The 15,120-nt window shown below is 50.4% G+C and overlaps 6 protein-coding genes across 6 annotated transcripts; 4 read left to right on the top strand and 2 right to left on the bottom strand.

Annotated features, from left to right (window-relative positions):
* Positions 1–312: 312 nt before the first annotated feature.
* C7974DRAFT_446682 (Alpha/Beta hydrolase protein) lies at positions 313–1,479 on the top strand (the record flags this gene model as incomplete). Its single annotated transcript, XM_046145608.1, has 1 exon — positions 313–1,479. The coding sequence occupies one exon, from the start codon at positions 313–315 to the stop codon at positions 1,477–1,479; it is 1,167 nt and encodes a 388-aa protein (XP_046001235.1).
* A 708-nt stretch (positions 1,480–2,187) lies between these two features.
* Positions 2,188–3,187, top strand: C7974DRAFT_97882 (uncharacterized protein). Its single transcript, XM_046147644.1, has 3 exons — positions 2,188–2,426; positions 2,474–2,581; positions 2,632–3,187. The coding sequence occupies exons 1-3, from the start codon at positions 2,326–2,328 to the stop codon at positions 3,044–3,046; spliced, it is 624 nt and encodes a 207-aa protein (XP_046001234.1). The 5' UTR covers positions 2,188–2,325; the 3' UTR covers positions 3,047–3,187.
* A 1,540-nt stretch (positions 3,188–4,727) lies between these two features.
* Positions 4,728–8,258, bottom strand: C7974DRAFT_97879 (glycosyl hydrolases family 31-domain-containing protein). The gene is made up of 6 exons (XM_046147643.1): positions 7,919–8,258; positions 7,343–7,866; positions 7,096–7,291; positions 6,880–7,046; positions 5,091–6,830; positions 4,728–5,039 (listed from the first exon to the last, which is right to left on the bottom strand). Exons 1-6 carry the CDS (start codon positions 7,971–7,973, stop codon positions 4,788–4,790), a joined length of 2,934 nt encoding a protein of 977 aa, XP_046001233.1. The 5' UTR covers positions 7,974–8,258; the 3' UTR covers positions 4,728–4,787.
* A 2,588-nt stretch (positions 8,259–10,846) lies between these two features.
* On the top strand, positions 10,847–12,137 carry C7974DRAFT_97804 (uncharacterized protein). Its single transcript, XM_046147641.1, has 4 exons — positions 10,847–11,251; positions 11,285–11,548; positions 11,598–11,773; positions 11,835–12,137. The coding sequence occupies exons 1-3, from the start codon at positions 10,970–10,972 to the stop codon at positions 11,679–11,681; spliced, it is 630 nt and encodes a 209-aa protein (XP_046001232.1). The 5' UTR covers positions 10,847–10,969; the 3' UTR covers positions 11,682–11,773; positions 11,835–12,137.
* Positions 11,961–12,946, bottom strand: C7974DRAFT_408806 (uncharacterized protein; the record flags this gene model as incomplete). The annotated part of the gene is made up of 2 exons (XM_046143352.1): positions 11,961–12,498; positions 12,585–12,946. The coding sequence occupies 2 exons, from the start codon at positions 12,944–12,946 to the stop codon at positions 11,961–11,963; spliced, it is 900 nt and encodes a 299-aa protein (XP_046001231.1).
* A 164-nt stretch (positions 12,947–13,110) lies between these two features.
* Positions 13,111–15,016, top strand: C7974DRAFT_97725 (uncharacterized protein). The gene is made up of 2 exons (XM_046147639.1): positions 13,111–14,133; positions 14,188–15,016. The coding sequence occupies exons 1-2, from the start codon at positions 13,328–13,330 to the stop codon at positions 14,861–14,863; spliced, it is 1,482 nt and encodes a 493-aa protein (XP_046001230.1). The 5' UTR covers positions 13,111–13,327; the 3' UTR covers positions 14,864–15,016.
* Positions 15,017–15,120: the final 104 nt, after the last annotated feature.

Genomic DNA, 15,120 nt, shown 5'->3' with positions numbered 1-15,120 from the left:
ATCATGTCTACTGCACGAGGCACATCCGAGCAGCAAAATGCTGCATCGGGCAAGAACGATGAATACTCTCATTGGGACTCTTCCTTAGTGAAATATACACGATCAAACAGTCATTTAGTAGTACTCCTACCGCTTGTTGAAAACGACCGTGATGATTTCGATCGTACAAAAGTGTCAAGTGGCTGGTCGGACGTGCTTGGGTGCAGTACCTAGGTACTTCTGTTTTGGGCAGACTCCGACACCCGAAATTAAATGTCGATCATTTACAAAACCTCACGACCGTCCCGAAGTCTGTTCACGACTCACCACAACATGATGTTGTCTTCCATTGGCGTAGCCATCTTAACGCTCGGTAGCTTTGCGGTTGGTAGCGACAATACCACACAGTCCTGCGCTGGCGTAGCAGCGATCAGCTCCAAGTGCAAGTCCCAGCAAACACATCATCAACGAGATGTTTTCTACGTTGGTGGACGTTTGCTCAACACCGGAACCGGTAACCTTACGGTCGACCAACTTTATGTCGAAAAACTTACTCCCTCGGTCGGAGTCACACAACCAAGGCCTCTGGTGTTCTTCCATGGCGGCGCTGTGTCCGGGACGACATGGCTGAACACCCCAGACGGTCGTCAGGGGCTTGCAGGCTTCTTCCTTGAGCAAGGGTATCAAGTATATCTCCTCGACCACACGTCTGTAGGGCGTAGCAGTCAGATGAATACCCGGGATTATGTGCTTTGGAACACAACAACCCAGGAAGGTGTTCAAAGCGGGTTTACGGCCCCAGAATTACTTGCGACTTATCCTCAAGCAAAGCTGCACACCCAATGGCCAGGCTCGGGGCAAATCGGGGATCCCTTCTTTGACACTTTCCGCAAAGGCATCATTCCTTTCACGAGCAACTTCACTTTGGCTGAATTGTCAATGCGTGCTGCTGGTTGCGAATTGCTTTCGCTTATTGGACCTTCCTATCTATTCTCCCATTCGCTCGGAGCTCTATATCCCATCTTGCTTTCAAATGATTGCCCAGAAAACGTCGCAGGCAACATCAACCTAGAACACTCGACCCAACCATTCTGGAACTACGGCCTCACCATTGATTCCGGCAGCGCAACTCGCCCCTGGGGTCTGACCAACACTCCACTAGACTACGAACCTCCGGTGGCAGACCCTTCCGAGCTTCAACAGATTATCGTAGGAAACGACACGCTTGCTCGTCGCAACTGCCATTTGCAAGCCGAACCTGCGCGGAAGCTACCAAAGATCGCAAGCGTTCCATATCTGTGCTTGACCGGAGAAGCCAGTGTGCATGCCACCTATGATCACTGTGTAATCGACTTCTTAGAGCAGGCTGGTGGTAGCCCTGATTGGATCAAGCTTGCTGAACGTAACATAACTGGTAATGGTCATTTCATGCATATTGAAAAAAATAACATGAAAATTGCCATGGTAATCGAGGACTGGATTCAGGGTGGCACCAAGTAGAAATCTCATCTTGACCTTTTCCCTGCTTCTCCCCGTCTTGACCAACCTGTAATGAAGTTTCTCAGCGTTGATTATTGACTAATTGATACGCGTAGGTTCATGCATTATTTGGACATAAGATATCACTTGTAAGTATCCCTATGCGCGACTATACTTGTCTCACACATAAACGTGATGTTGCAGCGTATCTGGATAGTCAATCGGTCATTTCTCGGACGTTCGGTTCCCTTCATACGTCCTGTTCGCATGGTCGAACGTGATTTGCCTACTTTGTAGGAACCACGGGCGTTTGTACCTGCATTAGTTTCACGCTTGGTTCAAGAATCAATGCCGATGTCCCATTAATTCTGCAGAAAGAGTCACACCGTTTGTGATAGTCTCACTCATCAATAATCCCAGCTGGTTATCACGTCTCCACTTTAGTCGACAAGCAGAAGGGCCACTCGCTTGCATTCTCCTCAACATATAGCCCTTCTGTAAGATCTTTAGGTTCCCTTGCCAATTTCTTCTACCAACGACATGCCAAGAGCAGGAGTTTGCGCCCAGCGATCGTCAGGCTGCCATCCTAGCCAACGACATTGAACCGTTTACCCTAAACTCGCTAAACGGCAAGTTTTTCTGGATCTTTGTAGCAATATGAGTACCCCAATGTCCTTCGCCAAGGCATCCGCAGACTTGGCTACGGGTCCAGCCTAGTACTCTCGCGTGTGCAGACATATATAAACATAAAAACCATCGACAACGCCTTGTTTTCAGACCACCCAAAACGAGTTTCCAGTACAATCCCTCCTTACAGATCCTTGAACTGCCACTGTCCTTACGAAACACGTATAATAAAGCGTCAAGATGAGGGTTTCCGCCGTCATCCTTGCACTTGTTGCGGCTGCCTCTGCCCAGGATACCTACACTGCAACAGGTGTAGGATGTGAGCCTCACGACGACCATTGGTGAGATTTTCTTGGGCCAATATCGAACTGGACTGAAATCATATCAGGCACTGCCCAGCTGGTGTTGCCGAGCCTACAACAGCCCCTGCTGCTGCGAGTGTCGACACTGTCTCTGCCACTGCCAGCGGCGTGTGCGAGCCCCACGGTGACCACTGGTAAGATTTGTCGCAGACAGTCAAATGAATTCAAAACACTGACCTCTCAGGCACTGCCCATCAGGCGTAGCTGAGCCCACATTCGCTCCTTCAGCTATCGCTGCCACCACAGTTGCGTCGGGAAGCATCACATCCGTTCCTGCTGCGTCTGCATCTGCTTCTACGTCAGTATCTCACAGTCATGATGAAGATGATCACGACCACGATCATGAGCATTCCGCCACTGCTGCTACCTGCGAGCCTCACGGCGACCACTGGCACTGCCCATCTGGCGTCGCAGAGCCCACCACTGCTCCTGCTCAGACCGTCACTACTTCAAGGGCTACAACAACATTTGCTTCTGTCGCCTCAGGTTCCGCAAATGCGGCAGCCACGCAATTCGACGGCGCCGGATCTGCTGTCAGTGTGGGCCAGCAGGGCATCCTTGCCATTGTCCTGGGTGCTGTCGGTGCTTTCTTCTTGTAGGTCTGCAAGCGCTGAAGTATCACATATAGCACAGCTCTATGCACACTCAAGATCAACGACTTAACATGAAGGTTGCTACGGGAACCCAAAGGAAAGAATTTCTGCGTTCGATACCCTCTTCCAATTTGCTCTATAGAGCAAGATTCAATGTAATATACACTTGACATCTTGTATTCTGATGCGACTGTTTGATTGTTACATTTCTCACGAGCTGTTCGGTTTGAGAGTGGGAGGCGGGATGCAGATGATAGCCAAGCATCTTCACTCTTGGCGCGACCATCATGGTGCTCACGCAACCTTCTCATCTTGCTCACAGTATACCTGTGATCCCACCGTCAAGATATGAGTGTACTTTGTTTTCTGAATTTCTTGATTTGACCATGCTTTCCCTGCTCTACGAAGTAATGAGCTTCCCTGTCGTCCCAACATCCGTTGACGAGGTGTTCAACCGTTGATCAACCATCCGGAGAACGTCAATAGCTAGTAGGGATCTCTACGCCTGCTCGAAGATACCATGGCTCCATGTGTCGACCGTACGGCATGAGTTCGCTCGGAGTCCAAGTAATTGGTGTCTGCCGTGAGGAAGATCTGTGTCTCAGGATGAACTTGCGCAGCTGAGTCGACGACTGGGCCATATGGGCGGCCTCGATCAAAAGGTTCGGCATGTTGTCCTGGTTCGGCATGGTGCGGAATTTGTTACATCCACCAGCAGTTTCGATTAGAGGCCCGTCTTCGTCGTCTGAATCGTAGAGCTCGAAATTTTCGTCGTCGTCGGAGTAGTAGTAGTGCACTGATCCCTCCTCGTCTAGGTCTCTGATCCTAGTCAATAAGTCTTCGTCGGATAAGAAAAACCATTCTGCGTCTGACTTTGAAGATGCAAAGTCCAACTGAAAGTCCACAAGTGCAGGGAAAGCTGGGAAATCGCGAAAGAAGTGAGTACTGATGACGTGCGAGCCTGTGAGATGCAAGATCGTAAGTTGGTAGAGTAGCTAAGTGTCGCATCATTCTGATTGAACTTGCGTCGTCGCCTGATGCATTTGATGTCAGGTTCGTCGGTTCCCGCGCCTCGTCTTGACATTCATCGTGGACTGCTCTGAGCGCAAGAGTAGCCAGGTTGTGAAAGCTCGATGCAACAATGGCGTCCACAAGTCCTACGCAAGTCAGATGCCGTCTCTCGACTTAAACAAAGAACAGAGCAGGTGACTACTTTCTCGATGCTTCATGCGTTACGTCCTGGACTAAAATCATCACAAAAACCCACACTACATTCTTTCAGCCGTGGGAGCTTGTTTGTCACTGCAAACAGGTCTGCCTCGGAAACGTGCGGTATTAGATGCTGCCATTCAAGCTTTGTCACACAGCCCAACTGTGGGATTGGGGATGGTGCGTCGCGTCGGATCGCTTCCCAATCGGCCACTGTTGATGTTCTTGTGTAGAAGCAAAAGCTCGAGCACCGCTGTAGCGTGTCCGTTGCGTCCGCGCAAACGTAGCCTGGATGAGTTTGTTGAGCTGGATAGCTGGATGGGGTTTGATGCGGCGAAGGGGAGGCGGTACACTGTTGTTGTGCTGGGTTGAAACACAGACTGTGGGAATTGACACGGTGCGATGAAGCGTGTGGCTATTGTTCAAATAGAGGTACATATCACGTAACAGGAACAAGGAAGGTGGCAGACATAGACGTCCTCATTATGTGTACAATTCGTATGCATTACACTGAATTGTTATCCTGAGCAGTCTGTGCTTAGCGGAAGTTCAGCTCCAGATCATGCTCGAAAGCGCCGTCGCCCGTGTACTGGTCGAGACCAGAGATCTTGAGTACACCTCCATTGAACGACGTGGTAAGCGCAGAGTAATCGCAGTCGTTGCCGCCCGTTTTGAGCGATGCATGCGCTGGCTGCTCATGAAGGCCAGTAATGGTGATACCGCTTAGCGCCGGGGCAGTGTGGAAGTCACCCTCAGATGTAAAAGAGAGACAATTGTCACTGTATGAGAACTACGCGTTGTGTCAGTCATGCCACGTATTCAAGGGAGTGGAACTACTGACCTGAACTAGTCGAGTCGAGTTCGGGTGCAGACTCTCGCCATCATCGAGATATAGATCACCACTTGCTGCGCCCTTGCTGTCGAGAGCAACCAACAGGCTGTAAGGCGTCTTCCTTGTTTCCGCAGTGGTCAATTTGGGCTCCTGCAGCACAAGAACGGCCCCGCCCCTGACGTGCACATTTATGTGCTCAAGCGGTGCTTGCAGCGTGACATTCTCTCCGGGCTGAGCATCGACTTCGGCAAGTGTGTACCAGTCGTACCACCGTTCGCCGTCGCCAATACCCGGGAACACACCCTGAACAGTCTCGACATTCGGCACCAGCACCGGGGTGACGAGAATCGATGGGCCGAGCACGAACTGGTTGTACGTTTCCCGCAGGGACTCATCGTTGGGGAACTCCCAGGCAAGTGCGCGCATAACCGTCTCGCCCTTGGTGTGAGCGTGGTAGAACAGGGTGTACATGTATCCCAAAAGACTGTAGCGGACTGCCATAGCGCGGCGAGCAGACTCAGCGACCGAAGACCAGCGGTAGGCTTCCTGACCAATGGTGGCCTTGACGTTGTGATTGCGGTAGAATGGGAAGAAGGCACTGAGCTCCATCCAGCGGGAGCAGAGCTGGAAGTCGGTGTTGCGTGCGAATCCACACGTGTCGGCGCCGAACATGGGAATACCCGACATCATCATGGTGAAGGCTTGCGAGATTGAGAGGAACATGCTGCCCCAAGTGCTTGTGTTGTCACCTCCCCAGTGGCTAGTTGTCTTGCCACTGCCAGCGAAGACGCTTCTTCCGACTGTGAATGGTCTCCTGCCGGGGAACAACTCCAGGAGCGAGTAATAAGTTGCATTGGAGATCTGCAGTCCGAACAGATTGTGCATCTCGTACTCAGTTGTATTGTACTGATCGTTGTGTGTCGCATTGGGTGCGATAGAGCTCTTGCCGAGTGCATGTCCGGATTGGACATTGTTGATCACGTATGGTGGATAGTTGAGATTGCGTACTCCAGGTGTAGGCTCGGTACGGCCCTGAGTTGTAGTAGTCGCAACAGGGAGGATTGGAGACGCCGAAAGTGCTGACGACTGTGATGCCGATGCAGCTGCTGCAGAAGCAGCCTCGGTGGCGTTGGAGATGTTGAAGCCTTCTGGATAATTGAAGTCGAAAGTGAGTGGGTCGCCAGGCAGAAGGAAAGGCGGGTGTACAGGGTTGTCAGTCAGTCGACCATTTCCACAGGACCCTGCGCAGAAAGATGCAGCTTCACTTAGATCAATCCAGATTCCATCGAAGGGAGTGCCTTTGTGCCACTGGACGATCTCATTTGTCCACCAAGCCTGAGATGTAGGGAGAAGCCAATCAGCCCAGACCGAGAATCCAGGCCAATTGTTTCCATAGTAGTAGTCACCAGTCGTGGGGTCTCGAATATACGTCTGCAGTGATGAGCCTCTTTCAAAGGGTCCATATTCATCGCTAGCATTGTCGGGGTTGGAAACATAGATATTGCTGTCGATGATGGGCACGTAGTATTGACCGTTGGCATGAAGAGTTTCAATGAAGTTGGTGAACTCAGGCAGCGGATAGGTGACCTCATTGTTGGTGAAGTCGCGGTACAAGTCGTAAATGTCGAGATCATTCCACAAGCACTCAAGGGGAACTTGAGCTTCACGGTAACCATCGACGACACCTTGTACAACAGAGATATTCTCGTAGCCCCAACGGGCTTGATGGTAGCCGAACGTCCAATACATCTTGACACAATCAGCAATGCTTCGAGACTTTTACAGAGATTCCACTAACCTGCATCGCTGGCGTACCAATACAGCCAGTTTGGAATTGGGAGATAGTGGTCAAAGCACTTGACGATCCATCTTCTTTCTGACCACTGAGAAAGTAGAGATCGAAACTCCCACCCAAGGTGCGATAGGTGATCGTGTTTGTGCGCAACAGCCATTCCTGGCCATGGGCTAGAGAACCTTAGTTTTCGTGCAGTTAAAACATACTTATGTAACATACCATTGCGAGCATACATGCCGTGCGCGGTGGTTTCGGGGCCATTTTGCCCGTAGCGCGTCTCTTGATAGAAGGGAATCACACCGTAAACGTTACGGTCGACGGAATTACCGGCATCAACTGCATAGAAGGTCTGCGTGTGGTTCGTGCCTAGGCGGAAGTCATGTACGTTCTCTGCGAGACCATAGACATTGTAATCCTGTTGTGATTGTTAACTGTTGTTTCATCAACAAGAACACTGGCTACTTACGTCGATCATGTTAGTGACGAGTTCAATGAATTGGTCCTCATAAACGATGACATGGCCGTAGGTTGAGAAGATCTCTTCCCCGGAGCACGAGCGTGAGATCCTAAACTGAAAGCTAGGATCGTTTCTCCATTCGAAGGCGAGATCACTGCTGTTGGAACTTGTCTTGCCATCCCACTCTGGCTGATCAACTAAGTCCGGTGAGAGAATATATTGTGTCTTGTTCTCGGCTGCGATGTTCCTGGGATAGATTCGAACATTAAGACGTTCCTTTGCCTGGTACGAAACTTCGAGAGTCAGGTCCGCAATGTCGTTTCCGAAAGCCTGACAATTAGCTCCAGCGATGGTCAAGTCAGCAGTGAAGCCATGGTCGTTCTCGGCCACGTTAGACGCTTTGTAGCCTGGGCATGCTTGAGAGTCTGGCGCGCTGTCATCGTAGATGGTTGGCGTCAAACTCGGCAGAGCATTGATCTGAGGTGAAAGAGTCGGAATGACTCGCTCCGTTCCGGAAGGCGTGAGGCTTTGGGCTTGTTTGGCAATGTCAGGGTCCTGTTTGTGTGTTCACGGCAATACACATACCAATTGCGAATCCGGCAAGAGCGGCTGCCGCAACCGTGACGTTGACAAACCTCATCTTGGTAGTCAAGATGAATTGCTTAGTCTGATGCTTGGTATCTCTTGTACTCGACTACATGCTTGCTATTTAAGCTCCCATGCTCAAGCCGTGGTACCGTAGCAGGTTGCGGGGAACCACAAAAAGCTCGAAGATCGAGCATGTCTACGAAATTACGCGCTGTAGCTGCAGCTCTAGCGGATTCGAATCCGGAGACAGCAGCAGGGCCCCTGTCAGATTTTCAGGTACCATCGCAACGCGGTCCATACACAACGGTAGCCGGTGCTGGTAATTGCGGGGTTGACTAGTAGACTAGAGTACAAATAGAACTTTGACATCACCATTGAAGCACCGAGATTCCTACCGATGCTCGATGAACACATTGCGCAGGAGGGCGCCCGGGGCGTTGGACCGGAGCCTGCTGCGGATGGTCGTTGATTGCAAACGGCGTTAAATCCGGTTTCCGGAATGAACGTTGTTGAATCTAGCTGCAGTGGTGGACGCTGCGAAAGAGGGGAATATCTTACTCATCGCATTTTCACGTACAAAAATCTTGTTTAGGCCATGCAATGAAAGTCAGCAGATCTTGAGATGAGGATGTGGATGTGAGGAACATCGCGTGGCAGCAACTACCTACTTAGACAAGGAGGGCAAAAACGCGCTAAGGTCGCGCTAGCGTGGTGCTGCTGTCCGCTGGTCACTCCCATATGTGATTAGTGACTTGACATCTTAGATCCTACATTGGATAGCCCATTTCAACAGTATGTGCGCAAACCTTTATTCCTGCAGAAATCCTGGGACTCAAGCATCGAGACCAAGCGTCGATGAGAATCCTGTTCTAGCTGTTACTAGCAGAGCAAGGTAATCTCAAATATCGATTCACAGAACCGGCGACGAGTAATAGATCGTTAGGTCACAGCTCCAACAAAAACTTTGCCTTTTGTGGAGTTTGAATTGTGTAGCGTGAATTGTGTAGCGAGCATCGAACATGATTCCTCATATCTCGGCCAGGTTTCCACTATATGTTCACTGATGGATTGTAACTACACTGTAGTGGATCGCTCAAGCAGTGTTCTATGCAGTGTCATGCCGTTATCCCCAGCAATTTGTGACATTCCTTCGTACGTGCGCAACCTTGTGTGGGTGCCTTTTCTGTCAAGGCTGTCACAAGTATCGCTCATTGATGCGACCAGTTGAAAGCTTGAGTGCTCAATCATGCTTATACCTATTTCGAGGTACTCATTAAGAGGCCTTCGAGACTCGATTGCGGTAGGTTTCTAACAATCACTTCATTAGCATCCAGAACTGGAAGAATCATTTCTAACTCATGTCGAGGGTTCCAGCAACGATGCATGTCGCATTCCTTATACCCACGAGCACAGTCGAAAATTTTGTAACGGGAAACCAGAATGTCGCCTCGGTGGACTCGATGGTAGTGTGACGATTAAGTCGGCATTTCGATATTCAGGCATCTTATAGGTGCGTAAGTCTAAGACAGATTCAACGATAGCAGTTTCGCCCAAGCCGATGGCTGTAGAGACTGACGATATGGAATTTGCTCTGAGTAAAATTGAGGTGTTCTTGAGACAATGATTAGGTAGATTGTAGACGATAATATGAAGTGAGAGCTGTTAAGACGGAAAGCTGGTACCAGAGGCGTTTGTGTCTGACCCTGTGGCTGTCTGCAGTGTATTGTAGGGTGCTATGTGACTGCAATAGCGAGTCCATATAATATACTTGTCAATTGTACTATAGTATTTCACGCTGGCACAAAAGTCAGATGTGATAATCGACCCTTGAACACGTGACTGAACACCATTTTTCGAAGGAGGAACTTGGTATACAGGAAGGTTTGCAAGAGTCGGGGCTACGGTGGTTACAAGATCGTACTTGATACTAGAGCTTTCGTTGGCGCCCCGACTGGTGTAAGAAACATGCCTCCCCCTGACATCTCCAATCCATAGTAGGATCTAGAAGCTGTAAAGCTCCACTCGTCTCTTCTGCAATGTGAGAACATTCTAGGGAACTTCGACAGGGAAGAAAGAAGCACATCTCGAGATCGACACCCGAAAGTCCATACGTTTCATATCTCTCCCTATTCGTCTGTGCAGCTAATTTCGAATGGTGTACCAAATTGAATGTATGTTCTGATCAAAATCGGCACACTAGATGTAGGCTCCGTTCCATCTGTCGGGTGCATCAAGGGAATACTATCACACAGGGCCGTTCATTACAGCATTGTTCAGATTCTGCGATTGCTAATAGTATCTCTTGCTCCAACAATGATCTCGCTGCCAACGCGACTCCGACACGAAGAGCGTTTGCGGTGAATTCGATATTTACGTGGTTTTTCATACCTAGATCTGTGTACACATATACAATACACTGGATGTTCAACAATGGACATCAAGATCCATACCACTGATTGGCTTCAAGAAATACTAGGCAATAGGTAGACAGATCGTAGACATTAGATGTGTAACTTGTGAACATGTGAAAGTTGCTTCCTGTGGATCCGCCAAGACATGAGGTCATCGTGACGAACTGAGTACCGAATCCGCTTTTCATAGAAGAGAACCGAGACGGATAAGATGGACAGTGCAGTACGAGACATTATCAAAGTGAAATGATTGTGAAGGACAGTTGATGGACTGATTGTATTCAAATTAAGCTTAATCGTCACAAGCTGCGGCAAGGTAGATGACGGTAAGCTGTCCAGCATCAACAGCGTTCTCGAACAGGAAACTCCATCAATATAATTTGTACGTACAATGTAGGTACATACTACCTGTTTTAAGCTCACAGAATTTCCGAGCCGCCTCTGTGACCTTCTCATGACGAGCTCGTTCGATGCAAGGGTTTAAGCGAGACTGACGTCATTGGCGGCGAGCTCCCCATAACATACAGCTGAGCTCCGTCTCATACCACATCACAACATCGAGCTTCCCTCAGACTCAATTGCACCACTACAGTACCTTTTTTATCACCCCTAATCTCTTACCATATCAACAATCACAATGGGTTGGTTCAGCAGTGACGAGAAGAGTGTCCTTCAGACACACCCGGTCAACCCCGACGTCACCACATCGGCTCGCTCCGGTGCTGAGCAAGACCGCTACGGCGAGCACTTCTCCCAAATCGGTCACCAGGCTGGAGAGAAGATCCGCGAGGGCATCCACGAGATTAACGCCCACGCCCGGGGTAGCGGCGCCGAACAGGATCGCTACGCTCAGCACCTGAGCGTTGGCGAGTCAGGGTACAACGCGGTCAAGAATGAAGCACAGTACGGATATAACAAAGCAAAGGAAGAGGCACAGTATGGATACAACAAGGCAAAGCAAGAGGCACAGTCGGGTTATGATCAGGCAAAATCATATGCCAACAAGGCCCTGCATGCGTCCGGCAGCGGAGCTGAGCAGGATCGCTACGGCGCTCACTTTGGCGGGCAGCTTTTCGATCCCGTTAGGGCAGCTGCTTTGAGCATCATTAGCTCAGGAGGCAACACAAGCAAGGCCGACTACCATTGGTTGGGTCACGACGGTCGTGAGCGGGCCAAGTTCCTGGCTGCGCAGAAGGGCACAACGGGATCTGAACAGGTACGTCAAACATGACTTTCTCAGGTCGCTACAATCTAACTCCTCACAGGACAGATACGGAGCGCACTTCACAGGCTTTGGACAGGCAGCTGCTCAGTCGATCAAGGATGCGTGGAACAACGCCAAGAAATAGTCGACGAATGAATGTGGAAGATATCACTTGGCCAGAAGATTGAAACGATTACGACTATGTATACAATACAAATATTTAATCACAGCACAATGGTTGTTCCCACTTGCACATTACGAAGTTGATTCTTAAACTCATGGCTGACTGAGACAACAGGAGTGACCTTTGCATCCAACCCAGCCGGCACCCGAAGTTCATGACCAATACTTCCATGCCATGAATGAGAAAGGTCCCCTGTCCCTCTGGGCTGCCGTAGTAACGCTAAAAAGAATCTTCCATCGTCTAAGCCTCAACATCAGAGTTTACCACAGAGCCTTCTGCGGCTGGTGGTACATAGACTGAAGCAGTGAGAGTCAGCAACTCACTTTTGCCCTCGATCGTGTTACTGCCTTGCGCTTCCTTCTCGAGATCAAGGCGCAGAGAAGCAGGCTCTGTTTTGTAGTCGCCAATGTCGATCAATGAACAGGTAGAGTCCTCGGAACTGGATTTGTAGTGCCCTTGGGGACCACGTCCACATCTCGCAGCAAAACGTGCATGCTTTCCGCCCAGGGCCTGGGTCGACTGTGAGTTTGTTGCAGAAGAGGTGTAAGCAAAGTCGATGACGTTGATTCCGTGTTCGTGGAGTGCTATGTCTCTGTCAGGCGAAGTTGGGCTAGCATTCCCCTTGATCTGTGTCGCTTTGGGAGCATCTTCATCTGTCACGACCAGACGCTGATGTGCAGTCTCTCGCTTCGGGGTCCAGTCGCCAGTGTAAACAGTTGGACGGAGTACTGTGTCATCTGAACGGGAAGTCTCCTCTATCACTGAAGACGAGGACGACCTGTTGGAGGTTAGATCAATCATTGATTCTGAGATGACAGCAATAATGTGTGTTATAGGAATAAAGCACGATTCTCGGCGACTCACTTCTGGTTGGGCAACGACAATTGAGCAGGTACAAATGTTGACAAGGTTATCCTGCTTCTCTGATGACCTCGACCCCGCTTGGCTGCGAAGCCAGGTTGCCAATGTTCCTGGTCCGAAGAGGGTTCAAGCTCACGTCGCAGCTGGGCCGCCATTGTCTTGTCAGATGTTGGGCTGTATTTTGTTCCGTCCTTCATCTGATGATGATAAGTATCAAGAGATTTTTTGAGTGCAGTAGCATCGGCGATGGCATCGGACTTCGCTTCATCGCTGGAAGGTGTTGGAGCAGCTGCAGTATCATTGTGAGTTGATACCTGATCAGTATCAGACTCCGAGCGTTCCTCGTGTCGCACACGGATTGGCATTTTAGGAATGGTGGTTGTGTTGAGGTCTTGCGATGGTAAACGCTCGAGCCGACGGCGGACGCGATAGCGTATTGGTGAGTTGGAACCCGTCTGAGAATTTAAATTGGCCATTCCCGGGGCCCTTTGCGGGTAGAAAGGTTAAGGTGTAGTAATGTAGAAGGAGTAGATCTTGCTGATAGAACTAGACTGCGAGGGAAGATAGTGAAAGCGTCCATCTGAAGAGGAAGGCTCAACAAATTCTCGAGCATTGTGGACCGCCTTCACTAACTACCTCATGGCTAGTGTGAAGGCATCTCCGAGGAAAATAAATCTTCTGCACGCAACCTCTACCCACACTAAAACCATCATCAACTTCGACAACTTGATTGTCGACTTGTGACGATGTCTTTCAGGAGCCGTGCGCCTGTGACTTTGGCTGTTAAGCCGACACGTCAGCTTCACCGAATGCGCTCGGAAAGCTGTCTGGAGACCATACCTGAACGAACAGTGCCTCGCCCGCGTTCGTTGGGACAGCTATCTCTACCGCCAAATGAGCCTCTCCCTCCGTTGCCTGAACGCTCGCCACTTCAACTTCTCAAAGCACCTGACACTGTTCAATCGCAGTCTTCTTATGCTCACACGGTTGAAGAGCACCCCCGCCTCCCTGCGTCCAACAGCAGTGTCGACTCCGGTTCTGTGTACAGTGAAGATGAAGGGGCAGAGTATGGACGCTCTCCAGGTCGTAATACGTTACTCATGGAAGATATCGAGCTCACCCTGGGTCGCAGCATCAAGCGGACACCCAATCTCGATGATCTGAGTCAGCTGCTAGGCTTCAGAGGTCGTCTGCAAGAGCTGGGTGCCACCTTCAGCCCAGAAGGCCAAATGCTCACCTACGGTAACCCATCTAAGGATGCTGAGCTGGATGAGATGCTTCGTATTGGACCGCTTTACGATGAGCAATGGAACACACACTTCCATGGCAACAGCAACGCTCCAGAAGCAGACAGCAGCCTCGAGCCAGAATTGCGAGTATTTGAAAAAATGCTCCAGAACGAGGGCGTTGCCTTCGACGACCAACACAAGCGTATCGACTACGGTAGCTCTCGCCCAAAGCTGATCTACCTGAGTTTCAAATACGACACAATGTGGAAAGACTGGCAAGACAAGATGACGCAGAGCATGGATCCTGCTCTCCGACCCCTTGGGTATGTATCACTGCCGACAGACCTGGGATGGAACTTCCTCATTGACGGCAACAGTACCGATAGTCTCATCCGCAAAGTGAACGCCCGTTCAAGCCTACCCGCGCACGCCGTTGAGAAGCAGCCAGGCCAACCGGATGGACTGGGCCGCGCGGTTTCAGAGACCATCAGTACGCTACCAGGTTCGCCGCTCCGCGAGGTCGACTCTCATCTGAGTGCACCCACTGAAGTCGTCGAGAAGCAGCCGAAGCTGCGCGACAGCCCAGGTCACACGGTTTCAGAAACCATCGGCACTTGTCCTTCGCCGGTCATTGAGTGCCAGGCCTTACTCAGCGCACAGGAAGTACCACACCCACAAGCCACTGGTTCAGTACGTTCTGCCCATCCTCACGGCCTTGCTACAAGCTCGCCTCCACTGCGACATGGTTCGAGTCCTTTGCACGTGGCGAATACGGCAAGCACGATCATGACCGACGATGAGCTCGAAGCGCTTCGCGATGGCATGTCGAATTCGGCGGAGGCAATGCTGACCGGACGCGGTCGTCAACATGAACACGCAGGTGTGTTGGCGGCGCTGGTGGACGATGAGCGACGGCGTGCTGAGATACGTGAGCGTGCCGACCAGCAGCAGCGCGAGGAGGCACTGGCCGCGAGTGGCGACAAGAAGAAGGGCAAAGGACCGTGGAGCCGGCTCAAGGCTATGATTCGGATGAAGAAGATTAAGGCGCTCTGATTTCGGTATCACAGATGGACATGTGACGCTGAACGCACAATGCATGCGACGGGACTACACGGAAATTGATGGGATGACACGGTCGAAATATGGTTGATGCACTATGTAGCTGAAACGCCAATCACAAGAGCACTGATCATTTTCACTTTGAAAGAATAGCATGTTGCGGTGAAACGTCATTAATCTTGAATGAGTATGCAATGTGTCTCTAAATATGTACAATGAAGACTACAATAGTAATGTAGTGCTGAACGCCG

The sequence above is a fragment of the Boeremia exigua genome (genome assembly GCF_020726555.1).
Source record: "Boeremia exigua strain MPI-SDFR-AT-0100 chromosome Unknown C7974scaffold_2, whole genome shotgun sequence".
Taxonomy (NCBI): Eukaryota; Fungi; Ascomycota; class Dothideomycetes; order Pleosporales; family Didymellaceae; genus Boeremia; species Boeremia exigua.
The sequence above is the reverse complement of the archived record's forward strand: the minus strand, read 5'-3'. Positions and strand labels throughout refer to the sequence as shown.